The following is a 23,975-nucleotide window of genomic DNA, read 5'->3' as shown; positions in this document are numbered from 1 at the left end:
ATTTTGCTCTGGAGGGCATCTACCCACACAGCACAGAAGCAGCACAAATGCTAATGTGTGTCATGATTAATACTTGCTATCACATAAATATTGTATATTCTGAGGAAGAACTGCCATCAGAACCTATTGTAGCCTAGTAAGATGCATCTCTACGTCATCTGAATACATGAATCTTCAGAAGTTACCTGGCCATATGCCTCAAGGAAAGCAATTAATTTTTGCTCCAAAACAGTATCATTATGACATTTAATCTTGCTAATAAGTTTCACAACTTTTTATAAACAAACAGTTTTATACCTCAAGCTCAACACTAAAGAGACTGGTCATTCACAATTTTTCTCTCACTTCCATGAAAATATTAGCAGTTGTCATCTAAATGCTACAGGATGTCCCATAAATGCAAGTTAACCATCCTCATCGTGGAGTACTACAGTTCTGCCTCAAATGCTAAACATCAAAATGATGAAAAATGAAGGAAAAATATTTGCAAACAAGATTGGTTATTTTGCAGTGATTCCTCAGGTACTCTAGTCCCTCCCCTAGCTCACTGTCTTTTCCACTAACATTTCAAGATCTCCTTTCCAACTTTCAAAAAGGAAGAAACATCTGAACTGGCCTCTCACATAAACCATCTCCCTCAGGATTCACCGTGAAGAATTTCTGTTGGAAAAACCTTCAGAGTGAGGCTACAGCAAGAAAAAAGACAAAAAATTTCTTATGCAGATTCAGCTGATGGACTGAAGGATTAAAAGTTTAACTACTTCCGAATAAAGATGAAAGGCCTTTTCCATAAGACACCTTCATTTAACTGGAAGCTACTATGTGTATCGGTGCATATGCAAACACGTATCTTGGAAGAAGTTCAGTATATTTCAATTGAACAAGCATGTAATTAGTATCACAGATGGTTAATTCCATAAAAAATGCCCAATAAAAGACTGCAATAGCTGTCCTAGGGCAGGATCTGCTAAGTTTGCAAGTAACAAAAACCCCCATCCAGAGAAAAAACCCCACAAACTAAACACTAATTTAATAACTACATTTCAAGGCCAGAAGAAAGAATGGGGTTAACAGGGAGAACATTCCTGAAGTAGTAAAAAAAAAATACCAAACCACGACAAAACAAAAATAAAAACGTAATAATGGGCATATCAATGTTACCTAAACACATCAGTGGAAATCAAAAAGCTAAGTTAGTACTCCAAATCTAAACTACATTTATTCTTTTATGCTAAACCCCCTGAGATCTCCCTCTACATAACCTAGATGACTTTGTCCTTCTACCATCATGACAAAGCAAGGGGGACAAAAGCTTCCAATTTTCACTGACAGAGATTCAACATTACTGGCTGAAAAAAAAATATAAATTCATACTTTAGACCTAAAAGGTCTGGTTGGGAGAACAGCTATTAGACAAACTTTCTCTTTAGGTATCTTCATTTCTCAGTTTGAATGCCCAAATGAAGATGACAGGACCTAAATGTGAGCTGCTGTAAACAGAAATAAGCCTCTAAAGTCACCTCCCTCTTCAAGCTTCTTTATCTATACTGGTCTAAAAGGGAAAAATAGAGGCAGAAGAAGGAAGCATGACATATCAAAATAGCAACCTCACAGATACTGCAGACAGACGGAAATGGGAACACTAGAAAGACAGCCCAAGTCCATAAAATTTGGTCTAATAAACATAGATTATCACTTCCATTCCTGGGAAGTTTTTTGGTTTATTTTGTTGCTTTGGGTTTGTCTTACTTTGTTTTTTAAAGTCATCTCCCCAAGCATCTAGCTAATTTATAAAGAAAATGACTACGGATACCCAGTTAACAACATATAGCTGGTGTTCCTATTATTCTTAGATCTCACATGGGACTTACTTCTTGCCTCGAAAATGGAATTAGGGTTACAAAGAAAACCAGCTAATCAAAACCAAAGGGATTCTGAAGAAGCAAACAGTACTCATTTAAATTATTGGCGAACTCAAAACACACTGCAAATAAATGTCACCTTTCACTATTGTTGCTGAAAAGCCTGATCCACTCAAACAGAAAGTATCTCTGGGAATAATAATGCTAATTAAAAAAAAAAAAAAAGATGATTCCTTGATGAAGAATAGTTTAGATTGTTTCATGAGTGTCCTACTGCCTATTAAATGCTTTGAGCACCTAAGTAAATATAAGAAAAAGAAAAAACCCAGACCTTATGATCTACAGCAGTGCCTTCGAAACACATAGACAAGAAAATTAAAACAGTATTAACAGAAGCACAGCTATAAGTTATTTCTAATTTTCCTAAGTGAATAATCAAGAATCTGCCTTATTACATTATCTCACATAAACTTTGATATTCAAAAAGGAAACGCAAAGCATGCAAATAAAATAATTTTAAAAATTCAGTACCTTATCTGGCCACCACTGCAAGTCTTCTCCCAAGGAAACAGGACTTTGAACGGGTGTATTCTTCTTGTCCAGGTTTGGTTCCCCCTCCTTACTTGTAGAGCCTCTTTCATTATCAAATGAGGCTCCATCAAGCCACCTTCGTTCACGCAAACGTAAAACGGACTCACGTTCACGCAACAGCTCAGAGTCTCTCTCTAAGGGAAGAAGGAGAACTGGTATGCAATTGGGTCACACCAGTGGGATAAAAGTAAGCCACTCTCTAGTAAAGACCCTTCAGGATGCAACTAACAGCAGTTAAATCTACTCACACAGATTAAAAATAAAGTCCTGACATGCAACATTCAATATATTAACCCTTTCAAGTGTATGTATTTTAGAATTACTGAACATAAAAATAAGTTAGAAATTAAGAAGTCTTATGGTTTTGTGCACTATAAAAAAAATGCTAAAGCATTTTCACTTACATCATAAGAGGCCAAATACATTTAACATTGCAATTAAAAGTTTTATAGTACAATACGCAGTTTTATAGTACAATATTGTAGCACTGTTTTATCAACGTAGTAACAACAACAAAAAAAGTCTAAGTCTATATAGTCTGTTAGATATCTTTATGCAAACCAAAAAAGAGTATTTATTAGAGAGTTTCATAACAACTTAAAAAAAAAAACCAAACAGTAATTTGAAAATGTTAAAGAAAGCAAGCATTAAAAAAAGCTCTCATATAATGTTTGATAATCCAACCCCTTTTGTTTAAAGCAATATTCCATAGGACTGGATTTAATAAATTAAAGTGTGTCTGGTTTGAGTAGATCAAATGAAAACTTTTCAAGAGTCAGACAAGTTTTAAAAAGGATCCTTGTAGAAAAATGTTCCTTACCAAAATGCTTCCCCTCCAATTGGCCTACAAACTGTCTAAAGCCAGTACACTCTGCAGTTCGCTCATGCAGATAAATTTTTAAAATCAGGTAATCAAACTAACTTTCCAAGAGTCAACTATGCATGGAAAATAAGTATTAGAAAATTCGTGGTAACGTCTTATATAGAATAACCTTAGGAAAGGAAAAAAAAGGAGGAATTTAGAAGGAGTTATGTCAGATGCTGAATATTCGTACATGCACATAATGCATTTAAACCTATTAAGCACTTCACTTATGCTCGTAAAAATCAACTGAATTACATGTATTAGTTGACCACATTATTATATCATTGTTTCAACAAATTACGCCAAGTCTTGGGTCTTTTGTAGTAGCAGACAAATGGGAAAGTTTTCACATCAGCCAAACACAGCAGTTGTCTTACAGACATTATTTCATAAAGCACTGTACTTATTTTCTAGCAAACATCACATTGACCCCTGACTAATAATTTTGTAACAGGAACTTAAGTGTTTAGCAATTAATACACTAAAACATGCTTATGAAAGGCAACAAAACTGTACTAAACAATTACAGCAGAGGTTGGATTAACAGTTTGGAAACATTCTAGGCATTTGCGCAAACAGCTTCAAAAAGATAGGAAATTGCTGCATGGTCTGTTATACATCTTTTAGGTGTAATATGCTTTAAAAAAAAAAAAAAAGAAGAAAAAAAATAAAATGCCTTAACACTGCTCAAGGAGGTTTTTTTTTTATCAGCTGCCAATAGTTCTCCTTATCCAACTATAAGAATGCTTCTAAAAAGTAAAATTTAGGGTTTTTCTCCCTCCATAGAATCTAAAGTTCCTCATTTCATAAAGGTAACTTCTATCATGGAACAATTAAGGAAATGTGAAGAACAGTGAACAAAGAGCAACCCAAAAGAAAGAAAGAAAAAAAAAAAAAGAATGCTGCATGTCTTCGTTACTCATTTTTGAGCCAAATCAAAGATTTGTAATGCAATCTATGTATTAGTAGGTACTTACACTACAGTTTATTTTAAACTTAACATGCAAAATTTGTATAACACCTCGCGACACCAAAGATCCACAAATAGATTTAAAATACATGACTGTCAAGGTTCTTGCAGAACTTACCTGCTAATACTCAGAATTCATTAATAATTTTGATAATGAGTAACAGTCTGTTTGTCTACTCTATATTTGACAACATATCACAGTCTACTTTTGCATTACATCAGAATCTAGACCACCAGTGTGTACTATCACTAGCTTTTTCCACAGCAAACTACTTATTACAAAGAAAAAAGGTGCAAAATTACCTCTGGATGAGCCTAGCCTGGAAAGTGATGAGCGCCGAAAGGATGGATAACCAAAGTAACTAATATCTTCTGAAAACATAGCATCAGCATCAATAATGACACTTGGGTGAGCAGAATGTATGTCAGCATCCAGAAGAGACATAAGATCCTCTATAAGAGGAGACAAGGGTCTTAAGTGAATAATCAGCTACTTATAACATCAGCTAGAGAGACCATCAACTAAACAAATATCGAAACAAAAAAATCCTATCTATTAAATGAATTTCTGCTCTTCAGATTCACCAGTGCAAACTCATGTGCCTCCTATGCAACCACATTTACTCTCAAGCTTGGCAGACTAGTGAACAAAACCAGTTTCCCTAGAAGAACTGCTCTGTCACTTATCTATCCACATTTCCCAAACAAGACTTGCCCAAAACACATTTTTCTGTAACCCAGAAATTCAAACTTTAGCCTGTCACTTGAAAGAACAAAGCACTAGCATAAGATACATACATACATACATACATGTGCACACACACTCATGCACGTAATGCAGAACTCCAAAGATGACCTAGAATTAAGGGAGGACAGAACTGATGGTGAAAGCTGGCCTTCACAAAGCCACGTCTTTGATGTCAAAGACTGTACGTTCCTCCGCGGAACGTTTCTTTCACAGAATGACAAACTTGTTTAATTCACAGGCCAGTAGCTTGCAGCTTTCAGTACAAATCTTTACATTAAGCTATGTTACAACAACTGTTATCTGGAAAAAAAGCACAATTTTTAAATACCATGCAGTTAAAAACAAAACCACAACCAGAACAAGAAAGATGAATTTCATTACTGTGACTGCCCTAGCTTCAATGTTAGAGAACTCTGTTCAGTTTCTCTGAAGTACTGATCATCATTAAAGTATAAAACAATCTCCCTCTGTTTACCAGACTATAGCTACTATCCACATGCAAAAGAGGCTACCACAAATTCATGTAATTTACTGAAATCCAGTAATATGGCTGATAAGACAACTAAACCTGACTACCATCTTGCTGCTACAGAAAGGACAGTCCTGCTTCCCTTCTTCATCCCTGTGGCAGGCATCAAATCAGGCAAGGTGGGATTTCTAAATCCACAACTGGCATATTCACCTGGCTTGAAACAATACTTCACAGGGTACGGAAGTAAGGTGGGAAGCAGTCTTCAGACTGACTTAACTGAGTAGCCCAGCAGATTCCCAAGGGTGGTGCCTTACCACGCGCAGCAATGCTGACCAGACCCTACTGCTGCCAAATGTGACAGCTCTGCCCCATCCTGGCCTTTCAAGCAAATCTGACTGAAAACTCAGGCTCCCCAGATTAGGTTTCAGCTAACCCATGCAGGTACACAAACCTCACCAAAATGCAAGGGAATGGCAGGACTGCTCCTTCTGGCAGCAGAACAGCCTTATCTGCTTAAACCACTCGTGAAGCTAACATAAGGCTATACAGAGTCCCTCCAACAAACACAGAAGGAGCACACGTAATTTCAACACATCCAGTACTTGGCCTGTACCTCACTGTAAGCATAAAACAAGAGTGGCTAGAAATCAAGGTTTGAAGTTAAATAAAAGCATTCTTAACAGTATGTCGTGGTTTAAGCCCAGCCAGTAACTCAGCACCACGCAGCCATTCACTCACACCCCTCTTCCTTTCCCCCCTCTGGGCAGGATGGGGAGGAAAATCAAAAGAATGTAAACTCCATGGGCTGCGATAAGAACAGTCCAATAACTAAGGTACAATATACTACTACTACTACTACTAATAATGATGATAAGGGAAACAACAAGGGGAGAAAATATAAAACCTAAAAGGGGAAAGGAAGAAAAAACAAAGCAATAAACACAAGTGATGCACAATACAATTGCTCGGCACCTGCTGACTGATATCCAGCCTGATCTGAGCAGAGGTCTGGCCTTCCGGGTAACTCCCCCCAGTTTATATACTGGGCATGACGTGCTGTGGTATGGAATACCCCTTGGGCCAGTTTGGGTCAGGTGTCCTGTCTCTGCTTCCTCTCGGCTTCCTGTGCCCCTCCTCACTGACAGAGCATGAGAGAGGGAAAAATCCTTGACTAGGGTAAGCACTATTGAGCAACAACTAAAACATTGGTGTGTTACCAGCACTATTCCCAGACTAAAGCCAAAATACAGCACTGCACCAGCTACTAGGAAGGAGGAAAAAAAACAAAACCCAAACTGTTGTAGTTGAAACCAGGACACAGTAAGAACTGATTATTATGGGTCTTTTTCTCAGTGTCTGGAATGGGGGTGTTGGGGATGGTTCATGAAACACGAAGGAGCAGGTATCCAAAAACTGAAAAGGAGCCAGAAGTCCACACTTACAGCCAGTATTAATTTACTTAACTGTTCCACTTACTGATATTTAAAGTGCTAAGACTTTCACATCCCTGCACATCAGAATATTCATCCTTAAATTTCTGAAGTCTCATCTTCAGGAAATGTAACACGTACCAACTACAACCAGCTGCCCCCAGAAAAACAGTGCTGTAAACAGTGAGCACTGTGGATTTCAAAGCAAGACCGGCACAAATGCTTTCTGCATTAAATAAGTAAGCCATTCAACTATAGCCTGTGCTTCTAAAAGCACACCATTTGGGACTTGGTGGTTCATCCAGTACATTTTAAGCAGTCATCCTTGACAGAGTGCTTGGAAATCCTAGTAAAAAAATCTGGATTTGGCAAACAGGCTCTGTCTTACTAAAACACTTCAGAATACGCAGAATGACCTTATTCTGCCTCTCCTATACCAATTTTCCACTGGCTTTCCACAATGATGAAGCAGCAGTACACCTCATCTTAATGTGTCAACTTGTAAGTACCAGACTTTAAGAGCTGAAAACACAGCTGAGACTCTGTGGTATCTCCCAAAATTCACACGCTGCTCCTCTTCCCTCCTCCCACACCCACCATGACCACCTCTTCCTAGGTAAGCTCCAACCTCTCCACAGTCTAGCAACTCATTCTCGTTCGCTTTTGATCACTACCCAGCCAAAAACTGCAAAAAACTTTTATCTCTGTTTAGGAACGGATTGGCCTGTACAGAAAAGAACTCTCCAGCCTCATTCAAAGACAGTATGTTGGGGTTTTTCAAGGTAAGCTAAGCCAGAAATCCTCTTGACACAAAATATGCACTAACTTGTGACACTTGCACACGCCTTCCACCATGTTAGGCATCTAGAGTTCAGCTGTGCTTCCAAAAGAAAAGTAAAAATTCAAGTCATCAGAATTAAGAACCAGAACCATGCGGGGTTTTTTTTTGCTAAATGTGCATCAAGGAAATGAAGCCTTTTCTTACCCTCTTCTTTCAACTTCAAATCAGATTTTAATTTTCTTTCAATATTTCTGCAAGAGATCCCCTTTCTTCCATTTTCCATACAAGCTAAAAAAGCTGCTACAACCAGTAGGAATAGGAGCCAAATCCACTCCACACTCCCCTTCAAACATCACTGAAATCTTTCTTGTGCTGTGAAAACATAGATACTGCAAAGCTACATCCAGTTTAAGAATCCAGGGAAAAAAATATTCTCGATGACTTTATTTTCCTGCTCTTCAGAAAATTCCCATGGGATGATATCATTCATCTCTTGTGCTATGTTAGACTAGAATCAGTCAGTACCTTTTGCATTTAGATGTAACAACTCTGACTAACCTATTTAGGTAAGAAAGTACCTATGATTTCCTAGTAAATACCACTGAACATAGGAAGGAAAAGGATATCCAGTCCAGAGGGGAAAAAAAAAAAAACCCCAACCCAACCCAACAAAATCCCACACACAAAACCACAACCCCCACCCCCAATTAAAAAGACAAGTTTTAGTAGGCATGTAAACAGCAATTCAAATACTGAGAAAAAAACCTTTATTTTCAATAGCTCCATGTGTAGCATTATCACTGGATTCAGTAACTGAAGTTGCCTAGACTGATTCCAATCTCTAGTTGAGCTCACACTAAACCTTTTCCCATAAAGGGGCAACTGTAAGTTCTCTACCCTCTTCCCAGCTGCATATTTTTATGAACTATTCAAGAATTTGATGTCTTGAGCATCTCCTCTTCTTTCAAGTTTGGATTAAATTGGCAAAACTGACAGTAAGAGAAACATGTATTTTGGTTTCCTAGGAAACCAGACTCAAACAGGACTCCACAACTCATTTCTTGATATATTTCTTCAAAACATTACCCAACTTGAACTTCATCTTAACAAAAAAAAAAAAAACCAAAAGAGAGAGAAAACCACAACCAAACACACAAACCACACCAACTAAACCACAGAAAAACCACACACCTAATTATTTTCCCCAAAGGCAAGCCACTGAACTAATCCTACACTGTGCCCTGGTTCTCATCTCCCCTCACTGCAAGCCAATAGAGTAAGTACTGCTGCAACACCAGCCTCTCTTCTCTATAATAATTAAAAAATAAAAAATAAAAAACAAAAAATAAAAAAAAAGGCTTTTTAAACAGCTCATCTCAATTCCAAAACCCAAAGTAGCCTGCATGTTGCCAAACCTATGCTCCACAAGTCCCACTAGCAAGAACGCGCTGTATCATGCAGAAGTTACTGAGCAAACATGCACACATCTGAACTATGCAAACAACAAACTATTTTAACTTCTACAGAATCTTTATATAGAAGATTAACAGAACATAAAGCTCAGAAGAAGCCTCTAATACAATTTGATGTGAGCTGGAAAAATAATCCAGAGAACTTCAAGTCTTTTCTATGCTAAATGATCTTGTTCTTTGTAGTTTTTACCTTGATTATCTTCCTTATGTACTTGTTACATATCAAATGAACCCACGTTCCCCTCTGCCAACTATCATAAAGGAAACATGACTAGAGAAGTCAAAGTCAAAGTACATAAGGGTCCAAAAATAAATATCTAAGAGACTCATACTGAAGGCAGTCTGTACAGAAAAGTAAAGTTCTGCTCTTCGCTGCACTTCACATTTTGGAAGAATCTGGGTAGAACTCAGACAATTTTGTTACCTTAAAACAAATAAGACAACAGCCTTCACAATACTCACTGTAATTATCACAACTGCCTCATTAATGTGTCCTGGTTTGCATTCAACAAGAATTTATTAAGTTCACAGTGGCTGGAAAGTACCTTAGCTTTTTTTTTTTAGTTTATTTTTTTTAACCATATGTAAATTACTCTTAAGGTTTAAAAAACAAACAAAAAAAAAGCTTCTCTGTCTTGGAAGGTTTAGAGGAGTAACCCCTAAATTTAAGGGTCACAAAGCACCAGACATGCAGAAAGAAAAAGTAAAAATTAGCATATGCTTTTAATCAAAATGCAAGAGCCTCCAAAGTCCCAAGACAAAAAGCAGTCTTGTCATTGGCTTTTTTTTGTGCTTGGAAGGGACAAAACCAACAGACTTTAAAGCAAAATTTGAAATCATAAAAAAAGGGAGGGTAGGGGTAGAAGTTCTTTATCTTTCATAATCATTCATAAAAACCTAAGAATTGAATGCATATAGCTTTTATCAGTTATCTACAGTTATCTTTCATAAACTTGGACATTACAGTTCCAGAAGAGCATCCAGAGGCAAGGTGACAAGTGAACGCAAGAACACTGCAAAGGTTCTAGAGCAAAAGACTTAAAAAAAAAAAAAAAAAAAAAAAAAAAAAAAAAGGTAAAAAAGGTTCTACATAGTTCTAAAGGACAGGATGCTGGTACAGGGAAGTTTCTCTGGCCATCAGGTTTTCCTGAAAACTAGCCTGCATGGTTATGTGACACAAGCAAGGGCTGGTAATTTGTACTATTTAACGTACCAACAATAGTCATGCAACACTGACTAGTGTTCAGCTAGACTTCTCCTACTGTTTCGATCACATTCAGATAACAAATTGATTAATTTCTGTGCAAACAACTTATTCTTGCCCATAAAACTGAAATAACTTAAGACAAACAGAGAAGGCATGGCATGTGGAATCACTGTCTCTCGAAGCGTTCAAAAACCATGCAGACGAAGCCCTTAGTGACATGGTTTAGTGGTGGACTTGGCAGTCCTGGGGTAAAGCTTGGACTTGATCTTAGACAAAGATCATCACCTGATGATCTCAGATAAAGATCAAGAGACACCCTTGTCTCTTCCAACTTAGGTAATTTTATGATTCTATGTTCTACACATTGCGAATTCCATCTTTGAAGACTGGAGTTAAAACATAACATTTCATTTCAGTTGTCATTTCCACATCTTTTCCTGCAAGAACTGGGAAAGAGCCCAGTTTCTCTGTGTGGTAAAAGAAAAAACAGCAAAAAATATTAATATGAGAAGGTTGCAACTCCTTATAGGAAGGATTAGTCTAAACAAGGGAGAAGCTTTAAAAATTAAGCCAAGAACAAAATGGTTTTCTGGACAGCTAATGAGGACAGTGAAACTCTGCATACTATAATGTATCTCAAATACAAAAGATTCACAGACTGTAGCGCAAGCACCTTCAAGTAAAAGTTACCAGCCACAGGCTGTCAGTCCCTATCGACTGCTCCTTATGATCTGAAGAGGTACTAAGAGAATAGTTAATGCCATATAAAGCTGGTTAGTATGGTTAAAAGGAACTTCTACTGTAAATGATTACTAACAATGATCTATCTTCTGAAGGCCGGTTCTGGAGGAATGCATCTGAGCACACTTAAAGTAAGAACTCCTGCTCTGAATACCTGGAAAGAGTTCAGAGAATTTACTTCCTCCAGGGCATCTGTCTAATGCTATTAAGCTGATCACTAAAAACCAAGACTCAAATTAAAGGTTTTTCACCCCTTTCACCAGACGATACTTGATTCTACAGCAAAATAAAGCAGCTTGACAGATGCAACTAAAACTAGAGAGGCAAAATGAAATACAAAGCCTTTGCTGCAGAACAAAAAAACCAAAAAAACCCAAAAAAAACCAAAAAAAAAAAAAAAAAAGAAAAAAAAACTTTGTCTAATCACATGATTGACAAGATAAAGATGGAGGAAGCCCATGAACCTTCCTGGTGAACCAGATGAGCAGAAAAAAAAATATTTATTAGGAAAATATCAAAACGTCATTTTGACACACAGAAAGAAAAGCTAATATGTAGTCAAGAGTTTAGATGTGATCTTTTCATGCAGTGCACCTAACACAGACATTAGATTTGGCTGCTATGTTTTCAAATATGTTTACTCAGCAGGAAAAGATTACCTAAATTATTTAGCCAATGCAAAAGACGACTCAGTCTTTTATTAAAAGCAATTGTATGGGATGGACAATATTTCAAAAATAGCTGGACTTTAATTACAGTGTTTTACTGGTGTAGCCAGAATACTCCAGCATTTATGGGGAGGGGAACTTGAGATGAAGAATAACATCTTCAAATTGTAACAACTATAAGCCGTTTTGCCCTCACTTGAGGCATTTTGACTAAAAAAACAGCTGTATTATTTTTGCTCTAAAAACTGCTGTATCTTAAGAATTTCTGTTAGTAGTGAAAAACATGCAAGTTGCTAGAAGGTTTTAGAATTAGCTTTTATGAGCAAGCCACACAGCAGTCTCAGCATCTCATTGAGCAGCAAAATACAGATGTAAGTAATGCTGATGTTACAAAGCCTGGGATTCTAAAAAAAAAAAAATAAATAAATAACCTTCATGCCACTCACAAATAGGGTCAATAGTTACTCTACAATGCCTGACCTAATCCCTCAAGACATCCCAGTACATCTTTTGTTTTGCGCATCTTTAGACTTTGCTCCCGTAAGCAAGAACTGTCTTCGGTGCATACCTTGCACAGCATGGAGCACGCTGTCAGTGCTTAAACACAGAAAAATCAGAACACATTGGCATTTTCTTATCAAAAGTTGCAGGATACAAACCTCCAGGAAGATATGATTCACTTGCTGTGTCATCCCCATCATCTCCATCTTCATCATCACGACTCAACAGATTATTTACAGCAAGGTTTACATCAAGATTTGTTCGCTGGAGTTCCCGAATAATAATACTTCTGGACTTTCCTTGTAAAACAACTTGTGCCTGTAAGAGCAGAGCATAATTGGTTACTGGTCACTGTCAGCTCACCAACCACCAGTCATAACAAACGAAAGCTTAATTCTAAAAGTAGTCTAATAAAACCCAAGAGTCAACTACAGTACATACACTAAAGGTTCACACAGATTTTTTTAGTTTCTTATACTAGATAGTCAACCTTCTCTCAGCTCAAGTACTGGGCTGAATTCCAACTTTGGTACTGCATTTCTTAGAGGAATCTTAGAATCTACTTCTTGAAATGCTTAATGCTGTAGCTGAAGGATAGGCAAAACCTGGTTTTGAGAATGTTCTGTATGTTTCTATAAAACTGCTTAAACTTATTATGCCAATTAACAGTTTTGCAATCAACTATTGTCCAAAAACTACACCTCAATCTCTGTCTTTGACACTGGTTTCTCTTTCCACTGCCGTTCAATATGTAACCACTTTACTTCACCTGTTTTTCTCATCACTCTGTTTCTAATGGCTCATCTTCAGCAGTTTCTTCAACACTTAGATTCTTATTAGCAAAGTGCAAATGCAGAAAAAACCTTCCATATGTTAAACAGATGCAATGAATTTACAAAAACCAGAAGCATTCTGGTCTACTCCACTAAACTGAGAACCCAGAGCATTTTGGTTTTCCAGACAGACTAGCCTCTACTGAATGCCAGTGAAGATGTCAGAGTTCTGGAAGACCACAGACTGTGTGAAGAAGGTAAGAAAACAGTATCGAATGTTTTTGTAATGCAGTAAAAATGAGGCACCAAAAAGCAAAAAAAAAGAAAGGAACATTTTAACAGCACACAAAGGTAAACTTTTTTGACATTACATTCTATGCCAGAAGTTTACAGGTTTTTGAGACATGGTGGAATCTGTTACATGGATCAGCTGTGAAGATTTTCCCATTGGCCTTCTTTAGAGTTACCTAAAAAATGTTTTAGACACCTTCTGTTTTAAAGGTAGACAAAGTATGCTATTAAAAAAAGATCACAGCAAGGGAAGCAAAGTTACAACTTAACTAATAAACCATACATTAGATTACAGAATTGAACTGATTGGTGCAGGGGGATATTAGTCTGTTTTTCTATTTCATGTAAGGTGTCAAGGATGTCACTAAACATCTTGTGCCAGTCATGCTACAGGTCATTCAAAGCCTGCAAAGCAGGTTATGTGGCCTTAGCAACTAACATCTGTATTCTAAATGTAGACTAGCAACTTGTTTTGAGCTAAGAACTACTATGCATTGACTAGTCATATATTCTGAATGTATTGTTTTCTTCTTCTTTGTTGTTTTCACAAATGGCACTTAATCACACAATGCGAAGTCCAACAGCTTATTCAAGCTTTAGTGCATTAAGAAGCAAAATCAGAGCAATTTATACATTAATCAGTTACATTTATTAAAAAATTAAATAGAAGTGTCCATGAAGAAAAATTATTAGTATTTTAAGGAAATCAAATATGTTTAATGCCTGTCTTTCAAATCTAAAATGGATCACTTCTTTTATCAAACAAGAAAAAAAAGTCAACCTGCCCCTGTTCGTTATACTCCTTCACTTTATTAGACATATGCTTGAAATGATTCTCAAATATTTTATTTGCTTACTCCATCTTCCAGCTGCAAATGAACAATACATGACATTCCTCATCTAGATTAAACCCGTACCTTGTCTTAGTGGAAGTTTGGGAAATGAAAATGCTAGAATCCAAAAACATCTCTCACTCATACTACGCATTTAAGAATAAAAGCAATTCAGCTAGAGAAAGTCAATCTTTCCAATTATATACCATTATTCCTCAGAGAAATTGCACTACTATTACAACTTGCTGTTCACATGCTATGAGAAGCTCTGTAGTTTTTGGCAACAAGCAGTCTCTAGTTCACATACCTGTGAAATGAGTTCCTCTGGAATGACTGATGCTGGAATCACTGGTTGTGGTTGACTCCCCAGCAGTCCAGATCCTCTGTCACGTCCTGTGCGTATAACTCTGGTCTGCCTTCGAGAATCTCGAGCTCCAGCAGATGATCTACCAGAAGATCCTCCTCCACTTCCACCAACCCCTGAACTCCAGCGACTTCTAGAAGATTTAGATTTTTTTTTTTTTTTTTTTAATACAGCAGCACACTTTGGGGACTACTTCAAAAAGTCAGTCTTGATAAGTTTTTTTATTAATAACTTTTAGACAGTCTCTGAAAATACTGCAGATTGACTTCATAGACAAACACTATGAAAGTATCTCTCAAAACTAGTAAGAACAAGAACACCAGGCAATTGATAAAGTTCTGAATTACACAGAAGAAATATAAAACAGGACTCCAACTGGAAGTTGTGCTCTTTCTTAACGATACAATTGCGTGGATGTGTACATACAGAAATACATGCACACACCAATTCCCAGAGTTTCTAAAAGCAATGGTATCAGCAGCATAACATCCACCACTCAGCTGTTAACTTCCTACTATAAAAGCACATATGCAGCAGCTTCATGGTCAGTGGACTTTTTGACAGAAGGTCACTACACTCAGATTGGTCTTCTAAAATTTCCGAGACTTTATTTACATTTAGAAATTGCTTATGAGTACACTGGAAAATAAAGTAATCTTATTTACTGCAAAAGAAATCTTACACTCAATAGTTGTCTGATTCTTATGAATGTTTTTCAACCTATTTGTGTTGGATAAATCAACATCAACTGTATACATTGCAAAAACATGCTTGAAATGAACACTTTTTCATCCCTATGAGTCAGTATCAAAACAAGGGAGTAAAAAGGCAGTGATTTGTAGAAGTAAGACAATTTGCCATCTTTACAGCTTTTCACTAATCTTAACACCACAGAACTGCATCTGTTCTGGACATGAGACTAAACACACTGTTGTCATGAAAGAGTGAAACACTCTAGTTCGTTCTTCAAGGTTATCTAAACTTTGTTGCACAAATCTACCTCAAAAGATATTGGATATGGTATTATTACTATTTAATAATCAGTATCAGCAGAACTTTCCTGCTCTCATCCACTCTGATCCTCAATCTCCTTCCGAGAAAAACATTTAAAGTAAGAGAAGAAAAAAAGGTATGTTCTCTGAAACAGTAAGAAATTCACATTAAAAGTATACCACATGTAGCTAGAAAAGCTAATTAAGTAAGAATACTTGTCTCACATTTTATGGCTGAAGTTGATTATTAACATCCTTTGCCAGATAATCAGTTTCTAAAAGTGGGAAAGGGGCTGAAGGGAAAATAAGGGGAAGTCAAATTTTTCCTACACAACAATTCTTAATTCAACTCTCAGCAGGGAAGATGGGGGTTTAGAGTCAAGGTTGTGTATTAGATTTTAATACTTATTATGGATGTATTTTCTACATTCATAAACTATCAATGACAGACTTAAGACATTTAACAGTTAAAATCATTTACATTCACATAAGTCAAATATTCCAAGTGTGTCCTAACTTGGTCCTGTTACAGGGGAAAAAAGTAATGATAAGGACACAGCTATTCCTATTAAAGCTATCTAAACCTAGAAGAAATATTAATATAGAACAGAAATCTTTCTGCTCATTTCTGCTCAGCCACTGGTTTTCCACATCTCTTTATTGCCTACTAGCATACTAGCAATTTTCCAAATCCAGTGATCTAATCTAAGGGCTCACAGTTTGAATGTTTTTAAGACTGAGGTTATTAAATTAAGTATTCCCTTCATTTAACAGAGCAGTTATAGTGTCTACTATAGCACTACTCTACTAGTTAGGTGACTTTCAAATACCCAATTCTGAAACATGCAAGAGGAGAAATTAGGTACTCTTCAGGGTTTTAACTGGTTATGCTCAGGTAAAAATAACAAGGAAAAAAGAATTCTTACTTTCCACAGTAAGTTTTTTAACATGACAATACCAGTTTGCCTTTAAAGTTTAATACATGGATTTTAGGTTCAGATTCACAAAGATTTCACAAAAAGCTTGGGGGGCAGGAGGGAAGGGTAAGAGACTGGGTTATCTTTCATGCAATGAATCCCCAGATGAAATTAGCTTATTTGGTAACATAAACAACATTCACTTTGATGGAAAAGCTGTAGTTCCTCCCTCTTAACAAATCATCCACATGCAGAAACCAGTTTGTAAACGCAGTTCTCCTTACTGTGGTCAGTAACCTTAGGAAGCAGCAATGTTCAACACGTCTTACAAAAGCATATTAACAGAGTTCACTGTGATTATGTAATGGAGATTAATTTACACTGCTACATACAGGGACACCATCAATTTTAAAGCTAATAACAAAAACCCTGAATCTGTATAGTACATTTAGTATATAGTACAATTTTAAAGATTCTGAGTGACAACGTTTTCCAAATGTTCCCTTCCTATTACTATGTATAAGGCCCAACTAACAAAACACTGCTCATTACTTGGGGCAGGGGAGAGAAGGCACAACAGAACTGAGCACACAAATGTCTGCAAACATAGACAATGAAGATTCTTCCTGCGTAAATGCACTCATTTTACTTTATGCTGCTAGCCTAATAGGGTTTAAATTGATAGTGTCCCTCTAAAAAAAACCGCTTTTCAATATCAAGGAACTAAAAAACGTTCAAAAAAAGAAAAAAAAAAAAAAAAAAAAAGACAGCACAGCCAAAAACAAGTTATTCTTCACACATACATGAAGAACACTCCATGTCCTAGGTACTGAAGGGTCACTTGTGTATCTGTTATTTTGACCAAGTCAATAAAGTTTTTCTTGTTACACCCTACCTACACAACTGCTGTAATTATACGTTCCCTTATACATACTGCATACAATTTATATATGTGTATACACATATACTCAAATATGGAACAAACAGATTGCAGCCTCAATCCTATCAAAACTTACCCAAGGGTGTTGCCTGCCAGTCTGCCCAGAGTTTCAGAACCAGACAGAAACCATGGGGAGTCACTAGTCCTGCCTGGCCTGGATGTCCTTCCTGCCCCTGAGCCACTGCTCAACTTTGAACTGAAAGTAAAAGATGGTAAATCAGTCACAAAACAATCCCAAATGGGTTAAGAACAAAACCTGGAATCCCAGGTCTAAATTCTCAGGGACGTAGTCTGGTAACATACCAGCTTAAGCAACACCCTTGGGGAATATTCCGAACTAATCTAACTGTATATTAAGAGGTACACTGAGAAAGAAAGTGGAAAGCATGCCTAACAGATCTTATGTACATCAGCAATCCATAATAGCACAGTGGCAAATACATATTAAACTAATTATGATTTGAGTTAGCCACTGTGCTCAATTTCCACTTAGCACATATGTACGAATTGTAATCACCAGGTGTTCTTTCCATAAACCTGAGCCTGAGTATGCTACTTCGATATTAAGAAGTGACTTACATTCAAGTATGAACCATTAAACAGTCCTATTAAGGGAGACTTACCTGGACTGAAGACAACAGGTCTAGAAAGTGAGCATCTCCAGATGGGACCACTTTCAGAGTGGATTCTACATGAACCTTAACAATTTAACAAAGTTTCTTTTTTTTTTTTCTTTCCTTTGGAGGGGCTTGTCTCTTGAAGTCAAAGAGATCCTGCTCACTTCTTTTAGAATCACATCTACTATTCATTCCTACACAAGTCTGTCAAGCTAGGCTGTTTGGCTGCATCACCATAACCATTATGTATCTACTCAAAGTACCCATTGCAAAGGAACTCTAGTTTAAAAACAAACAAAATCAAAACCAAAAAAGCAGCCAAGCTGCTTATCCAGTTCAGAAGAATGATTTAATATGAAGAAAAGAGTTTCTTACCCATCATTATTATCAGGTTTACCCAATTCCAATCTGTCTGGTTGAACTGAAAAACCAATCCTGCAGACTCTACCATCCTGCATTTAAAACAAGAAAACCAAGTGTCCAAAACTGAAATGTAATTGACAGAAAAAAAATACAAACAAAAAGAAGTCTTCAGTTACTGAAGAATGTTGATAAATTTGATGTTAGAGGAATTAATTTTAACTGTATGGATTCAAGTTTGTTATGTGAGCAGATTTAAGTAATTTACCTCAAGAAGAAATGCAGCATGATTTGGTCCCACCACACACTGTTTAATAGTGGCCTGTTCCAAGACATTCAACGGGGGGTGGCTGAAAACAAAAAGTGAGCATGTATAATAACATTTCTAAACTTTTAAAGTCTGGGGGAAAAAAAAAACCAAACTATAAAAAACAAGTGGTATATGGAAGGAACAATATGCAGTGATAGCTAACGATATAAAACTATTCAAGAATGACTAAATATGTACATTAGTTGAAGCAACGATGATGTATTTTTGGTCATTAAACACAGAAAATACAAACCAAAACCTTAAAGGAGATAGAGGTCTCAGGTAATTTGATCAGCAATTAACAACAAGGGCTATTCTTCAAATTAAGGCGTCATATCAGAAAGAGGTTATTTAATAATATAATTTATCATAAATGAAAATCTAACATTTTCTTACTAATGTAAGAACTGTGTTATCTGAAGCATTTTTGAACTTCAGTATTAGCAGAATTGACGCTAAGAGTATATCTACAGCACAATCATTTGCTTCTTGTTGCTGTTAGAACTACTGTACTGTCCTAAATGGTTTAGAGCAGCATGTGATATGTCTTACCTGTTTAAATTATATTTGTTCAGCTTCTCTGAAACTTCCCTTAATCTGAAACAAAAAGAAATGAAGCCGTTGGTTGAAAGACATCCTCCACAGTACATAACATCCACTTAAGCAGCATAATTACAACATTATAGGAACAACTTACCACCACATTTAATGAAGCTTGATATAAATATGACATGGTGCTGGGAGTCTGTGTAAGAACTGGATGGCGTTCAGCTTCAAATCAGGTTATTGTTTTATAGGTTTTTTGCTTTAGAGTTTTACCCTTCCACCTGCTATCTTGCCACAATACCCCATGCTTTCTTGCATTTCTATGTGTTTTGCAAGTCACTATCAAAAAGCACTACTCTTGCCTTGTTACCACCATTTACACCTTTACACACAAAATAAGCAGACGAAGCCATGACCACTAACTGTAGTTATACTTGTGGTTCCTTGTATAAGCTTGAAGGCAGTACCCCAGAGCAGATGGGATTATCATTTTCTAGGAAATCCAAGTACGTGGCACATCAGAGGCAAAAATATGCCAGTAAGTTCCCCAAAACTGAAAAGACAGGGGAAAAGACGCACAAAAGCCAGCATCAAAAGGGTCAAACAACAAACTTTGACTAGTAGAAGAAATAATCCAGAGCAAATTCACTGCATATAGGGTTATGTAAAACATCACCTTTACTAAATTTACTAAAAGAATGTTTCCAAACATTCTCTCATCTCACTTTCATGGCATCTCACTAAATGGAAGATTGGAACCAAAAAACGGCCAATGCATGGACCACTCCTGCTCAGAAGGTATGGTATCCAAAAGTGGAAACCAACAAGTAATTTCTAATCCACTCAGAAAAGATCCAGGCAGCAAGGATACTCTTGTAATTATCAGGTAAGCGTTTCAGGTCCTTTCTTCCCAAAGATAACAAGCAAACCTGAAAAGCCCCTAAGCAGCTTCCAATTTTAGTTAGACTATTTGCGTTATATTAACTTATAAAACTGAGATGAATCCTGTAAAAATAATGCAAGGTCTTTCTTATTAAGACAAAAAAAAAAATCCAAACTTTGGTACCATGTTCATCCTAGCATTCCACTCATCTCCTCCTTAACCAGTAACACCTTTCCAACCCTAAAAGACAAGCACATCAGCACTGTTTTCCTCTGTCTGAACCCATGTCTTTAAACTCATTCTTTTTACTTGCTTCGCCACTTCAGTTTCTACACACAGACTGCTATGGACAACAGACTTCAGTTACTTGCAAGCCCTGAGCATGAGAAAGAATACAGATGTGAGGTCCAAACAGCCAAGCCTTAACATTATCAAGTGTCTAACTCTAAAGTGCTTGTCCTGAGGGAAAAAGATACATGCCTGTTTGAGAAACAAGATAATTTATACTGATAGAAATAACTTTCAAGCATGAAAGGAAAGGACGGCAGTGAAAGGAGAGCAGGAAGGAAGTGAACGTGCTTAGAATCGACTTTTGCTATCCAAGCCAAGCTGCTGATTTGCCAGTCGGCAATTTCACACTCTCAATTTCCAGCCACAACTGCTTCACACAGGCCAAGAGTACACACATAGATAAGGTTTGTGAAGACAGCCCACAAAAGGGAAAGAGAGAACATAAACTTCACATGCAAAGTACTCCACGAGAGTGAACTACTGTGGGAGAATGTGGAATGAAGCTAGAAGATGAATGGCATACCCTCCACAGCTTACCGTTTGGTTTTATAAAGCAAGCAGGGATCTGCTGCATAATATATGACAAGTTAAACATCCCTGAAGTTTCATGTCTTTAACTATATCGCCTAACAGTTTCCCATAGGAATCCTCAGCCATCTCCCATTAACATTTCTCCTCTTGGCAAGCATAATTACAGAAAAGGAAAACCTACCTTTAAGTTCATTGCACTGCCTATCTGAAAAGCTAACAGCAAATAAAGGAGCCCTGTCTTAGAGATGGTTACTAGACTAGTCTATGTACTAGACTATTTATGTTACTAGACTATTTAAAGCTTCCTTATCTGAGCTTTGTGTCACAAAACCTGAGCATATAGAAAATGGACATTTTTCAATTTTAAAAAATCATCATAATCCTTTTTTACTTGTAAAAAAACCCAGAAGTGATAGCAAAGAAATATGCAGAGAAAGCTGCTAAGACTTGCATACTCAGTGTATCTATTAGCAACACCAACGTCAAGAGAGTAGGTCTACCTGGAACAAGCTTAGGTCAAGAGATCTAACGTTACTGAGAAGAGGCTGCTGTCAGCATTTAAGGGGAGGAAGCAGAGAAGGATACAAGCAATGATGCTGAAAATACTAACCTCTCCTACAGGAAGGAAAGAAATAGAAGTTAAAAAAAAGAGTAAAAACCCTCACTCCCCGATCATCTCATATGCAACTGCTGTAATAGCAGAATTACAAAGTACTGCCTAATAACCTTGGAGATCCACGAGGACTTGAATTTGATGCAGAACACCCCTGGGTGAAAACTGTAGCTCCCCAGTGCCATCCCTGCAGGGCTGCTGGTTTCAGCCCCATTCCTCCCCCTGCCTGGCGCTGCCACCAGCATCCATGTGAATTCCAGGCACAAAACTAAACCAGCAGAAATAGAGAGTAAAGCAGAAAGATGTGTTTGTGTATTCTGTATGGAGAATATGTTTGTGCTAATAAAAACTCCAGAAACATTTCCTACAGCAATCTGAGCATTTTTACCTGCACAGTTGCACGGTATTGGGCTACCAACCCTCTGAAGGGAAAACACGAAATGCGTATTTAAGATCACGTTAATTTTAACAACGCGATTCGGTAATTTCAACTGACAGTGCACTGGAGGAAAAGGTACAGCCAGAGACAATTCAATCAATTCTTGCAATAAGGAAGTTCAACACGTCTACTGAGACCTTTCTGAGTAAAGCAAATCTCCAATATGAATGCCTGGACAGCCTAAGCTTTGAAAAATTTGCATTAAAGGCATTAAACTATTTCAAAGGACAAAGAAGCAACATGTATTTTGCTCACAGATTTTTGGGGAAATGCACTAACTTGCCACACTTCTAGACACAAAGCTTAGTGATGAGGGCTTCTGTGTTAAGAGACACATTCTTTAAATATCCCTCCCAAAATTCATCCAAAAACAGTTGAGAGGAAAACAAAAAGTCCATCTGTCCAAGCCAAGCAGGGATTGCTTTGATTTTAAGTTTCGCAGCTACAATTTCTAGCCTCTCCAAACTGGTCAGAGTAGAAGGAAACTGCTCACACTAAGCAAGTGAAGAGGCTTCAGTTCAGGACTACAGAAGCTTGACTTTACAAGTGACATTTTCATTCATCACAAGATGTTCTTTGTCTCAAAGAACATTTCTAATTCCAGAGAAATTGCACTGCCTATATGAAAAGGACCCATCCTTCTACCACACTTTGCTTTATAAAACCAAGTTAGGCTCAAAACTGCAAGAGCAATACACAGAAACTCCATTTCAAAATATCAAGTATTTTATAAAAAAACTGGACTTCAGTACATTTTAAAGTAAATTTACCCTATTTAAACAAGTGCTTAAATCTACATAAGCAAAATTCTAGCTCACAACTTGTGCTTTTACCCAATTTGTGAGAATAAGAATCTGTTTTGAAGTTGGCAGGCTGTCCTGACATTTATTTTTAAGACATTATAGGCTTCTATAACACATGTTCCCCACACTCAGTTCCCTGTGGCAGTCCAGCAGCAGCAGTCCTACCTTGCCAGTCATCCTGCAGGAATATTCATCCTTCTCAACTACTTCCAACCAGCAACCATTCACAGACCAACAATCAAGACATAAGACATAAGCAGAACTCTCTTATTGCTGTAAGGTTTTAGAATAGTTCAACAAATGTATGTGCATCCTTTTCCTGTGTATTAGGAAACTAAAAGTTAAAAAAAATACAGAAAAAACCCCACACCTACATCATCTCCAGGCAGCGAACATCTGCAAGACCTTTTCAAGCAGGTAAGGAACATGAAAAGCAGAGCGCACTGTAAATAGAAATCTCATGTAGCAAGATCTACATAATTTTCCCATCAACAACTTACTTGCTGTTGAACAGAAGCAGTATTTACAGGTGTTAATATCTAATCTGACATTTTGCAGCTTTGGTCAAACAACAGTACATCTTGCACATTTATTCATAAGTATTAAAACAATTTCTGCCATTTCAGAGATTAATTTCTGTAACAATATAAAGGAAGCTATTTCTCATTTTTCTCCGCAACTTCAGACTACATTTCTAAATGTCAGCTAGGGCTTTGAAGAGCACACAGTAAAAAAAATCACTGAAGTTAAGCAATCCAAACAAAGGATTCAACTGCAGAGATGTGAAATGGCGTGTATGCATGCTGCAAGTCTTCAGAATGAAGGAAGCCTTTTTGTACTCAGCCAGTAACACTACAGAGTCCCTGACAGAATATTCAGAAGTCTCTTGGATTTTTCCTCAAGTTGCTCCTTTATAGCCCCAAAGAGTTATTTGTACACTTTAAAATTAAACTATCAGGCAGGGGCCCCACCAGAAGAGCTTTCCTCACCTTGGCACATGGTGATGGTAAGAGTTGCAGAAGAGGAAAAGGTGCGTTTAAAAAACCACCAGCTTGGTGTGATGAACAACTTCGAGTAGAGAAATTAAAAATAAAACTAATTTAGCCCTGGTACATTTTTTTAAGTGAACTTAATAGGTAAATGAAGCCTGTAAGTCAACAAACC

At 37.1% G+C, this 23,975-nt stretch overlaps 1 protein-coding gene across 17 annotated transcripts in view; it reads right to left on the bottom strand.

Moving 5' to 3' along the window:
* The window catches only part of UBR5 (ubiquitin protein ligase E3 component n-recognin 5), an 85,708-nt gene that overhangs the window by 47,880 nt on the left and 13,853 nt on the right, over positions 1 to 23,975 (bottom strand). For 10 of the 17 annotated variants that reach the window (XM_030494404.2, XM_030494746.2, XM_030494665.2 and 7 more), the window contains exons 2-9: positions 19,258 to 19,302; positions 18,664 to 18,745; positions 18,411 to 18,487; positions 17,495 to 17,614; positions 14,513 to 14,702; positions 12,467 to 12,626; positions 4,592 to 4,741; positions 2,394 to 2,605 (exon numbers count right to left, since the gene is read on the bottom strand). In XM_030494404.2, the coding sequence (XP_030350264.1) occupies positions 2,394 to 2,605; positions 4,592 to 4,741; positions 12,467 to 12,626; positions 14,513 to 14,702; positions 17,495 to 17,614; positions 18,411 to 18,487; positions 18,664 to 18,745; positions 19,258 to 19,302 (1,036 nt within the window). The remainder of the gene's footprint in view (positions 1 to 2,393; positions 2,606 to 4,591; positions 4,742 to 12,466; positions 12,627 to 14,512; positions 14,703 to 17,494; positions 17,615 to 18,410; positions 18,488 to 18,663; positions 18,746 to 19,257; positions 19,303 to 23,975) is intronic. The other 7 variants (XM_030494841.2, XM_030495359.2, XM_030494485.2 and 4 more) reach the window with 6 other exon arrangements.

Source organism: Strigops habroptila, chromosome 1 (genome assembly GCF_004027225.2).
Source record: "Strigops habroptila isolate Jane chromosome 1, bStrHab1.2.pri, whole genome shotgun sequence".
Taxonomy (NCBI): Eukaryota; Metazoa; Chordata; class Aves; order Psittaciformes; family Psittacidae; genus Strigops; species Strigops habroptila.
The sequence above is the reverse complement of the archived record's forward strand: the minus strand, read 5'-3'. Positions and strand labels throughout refer to the sequence as shown.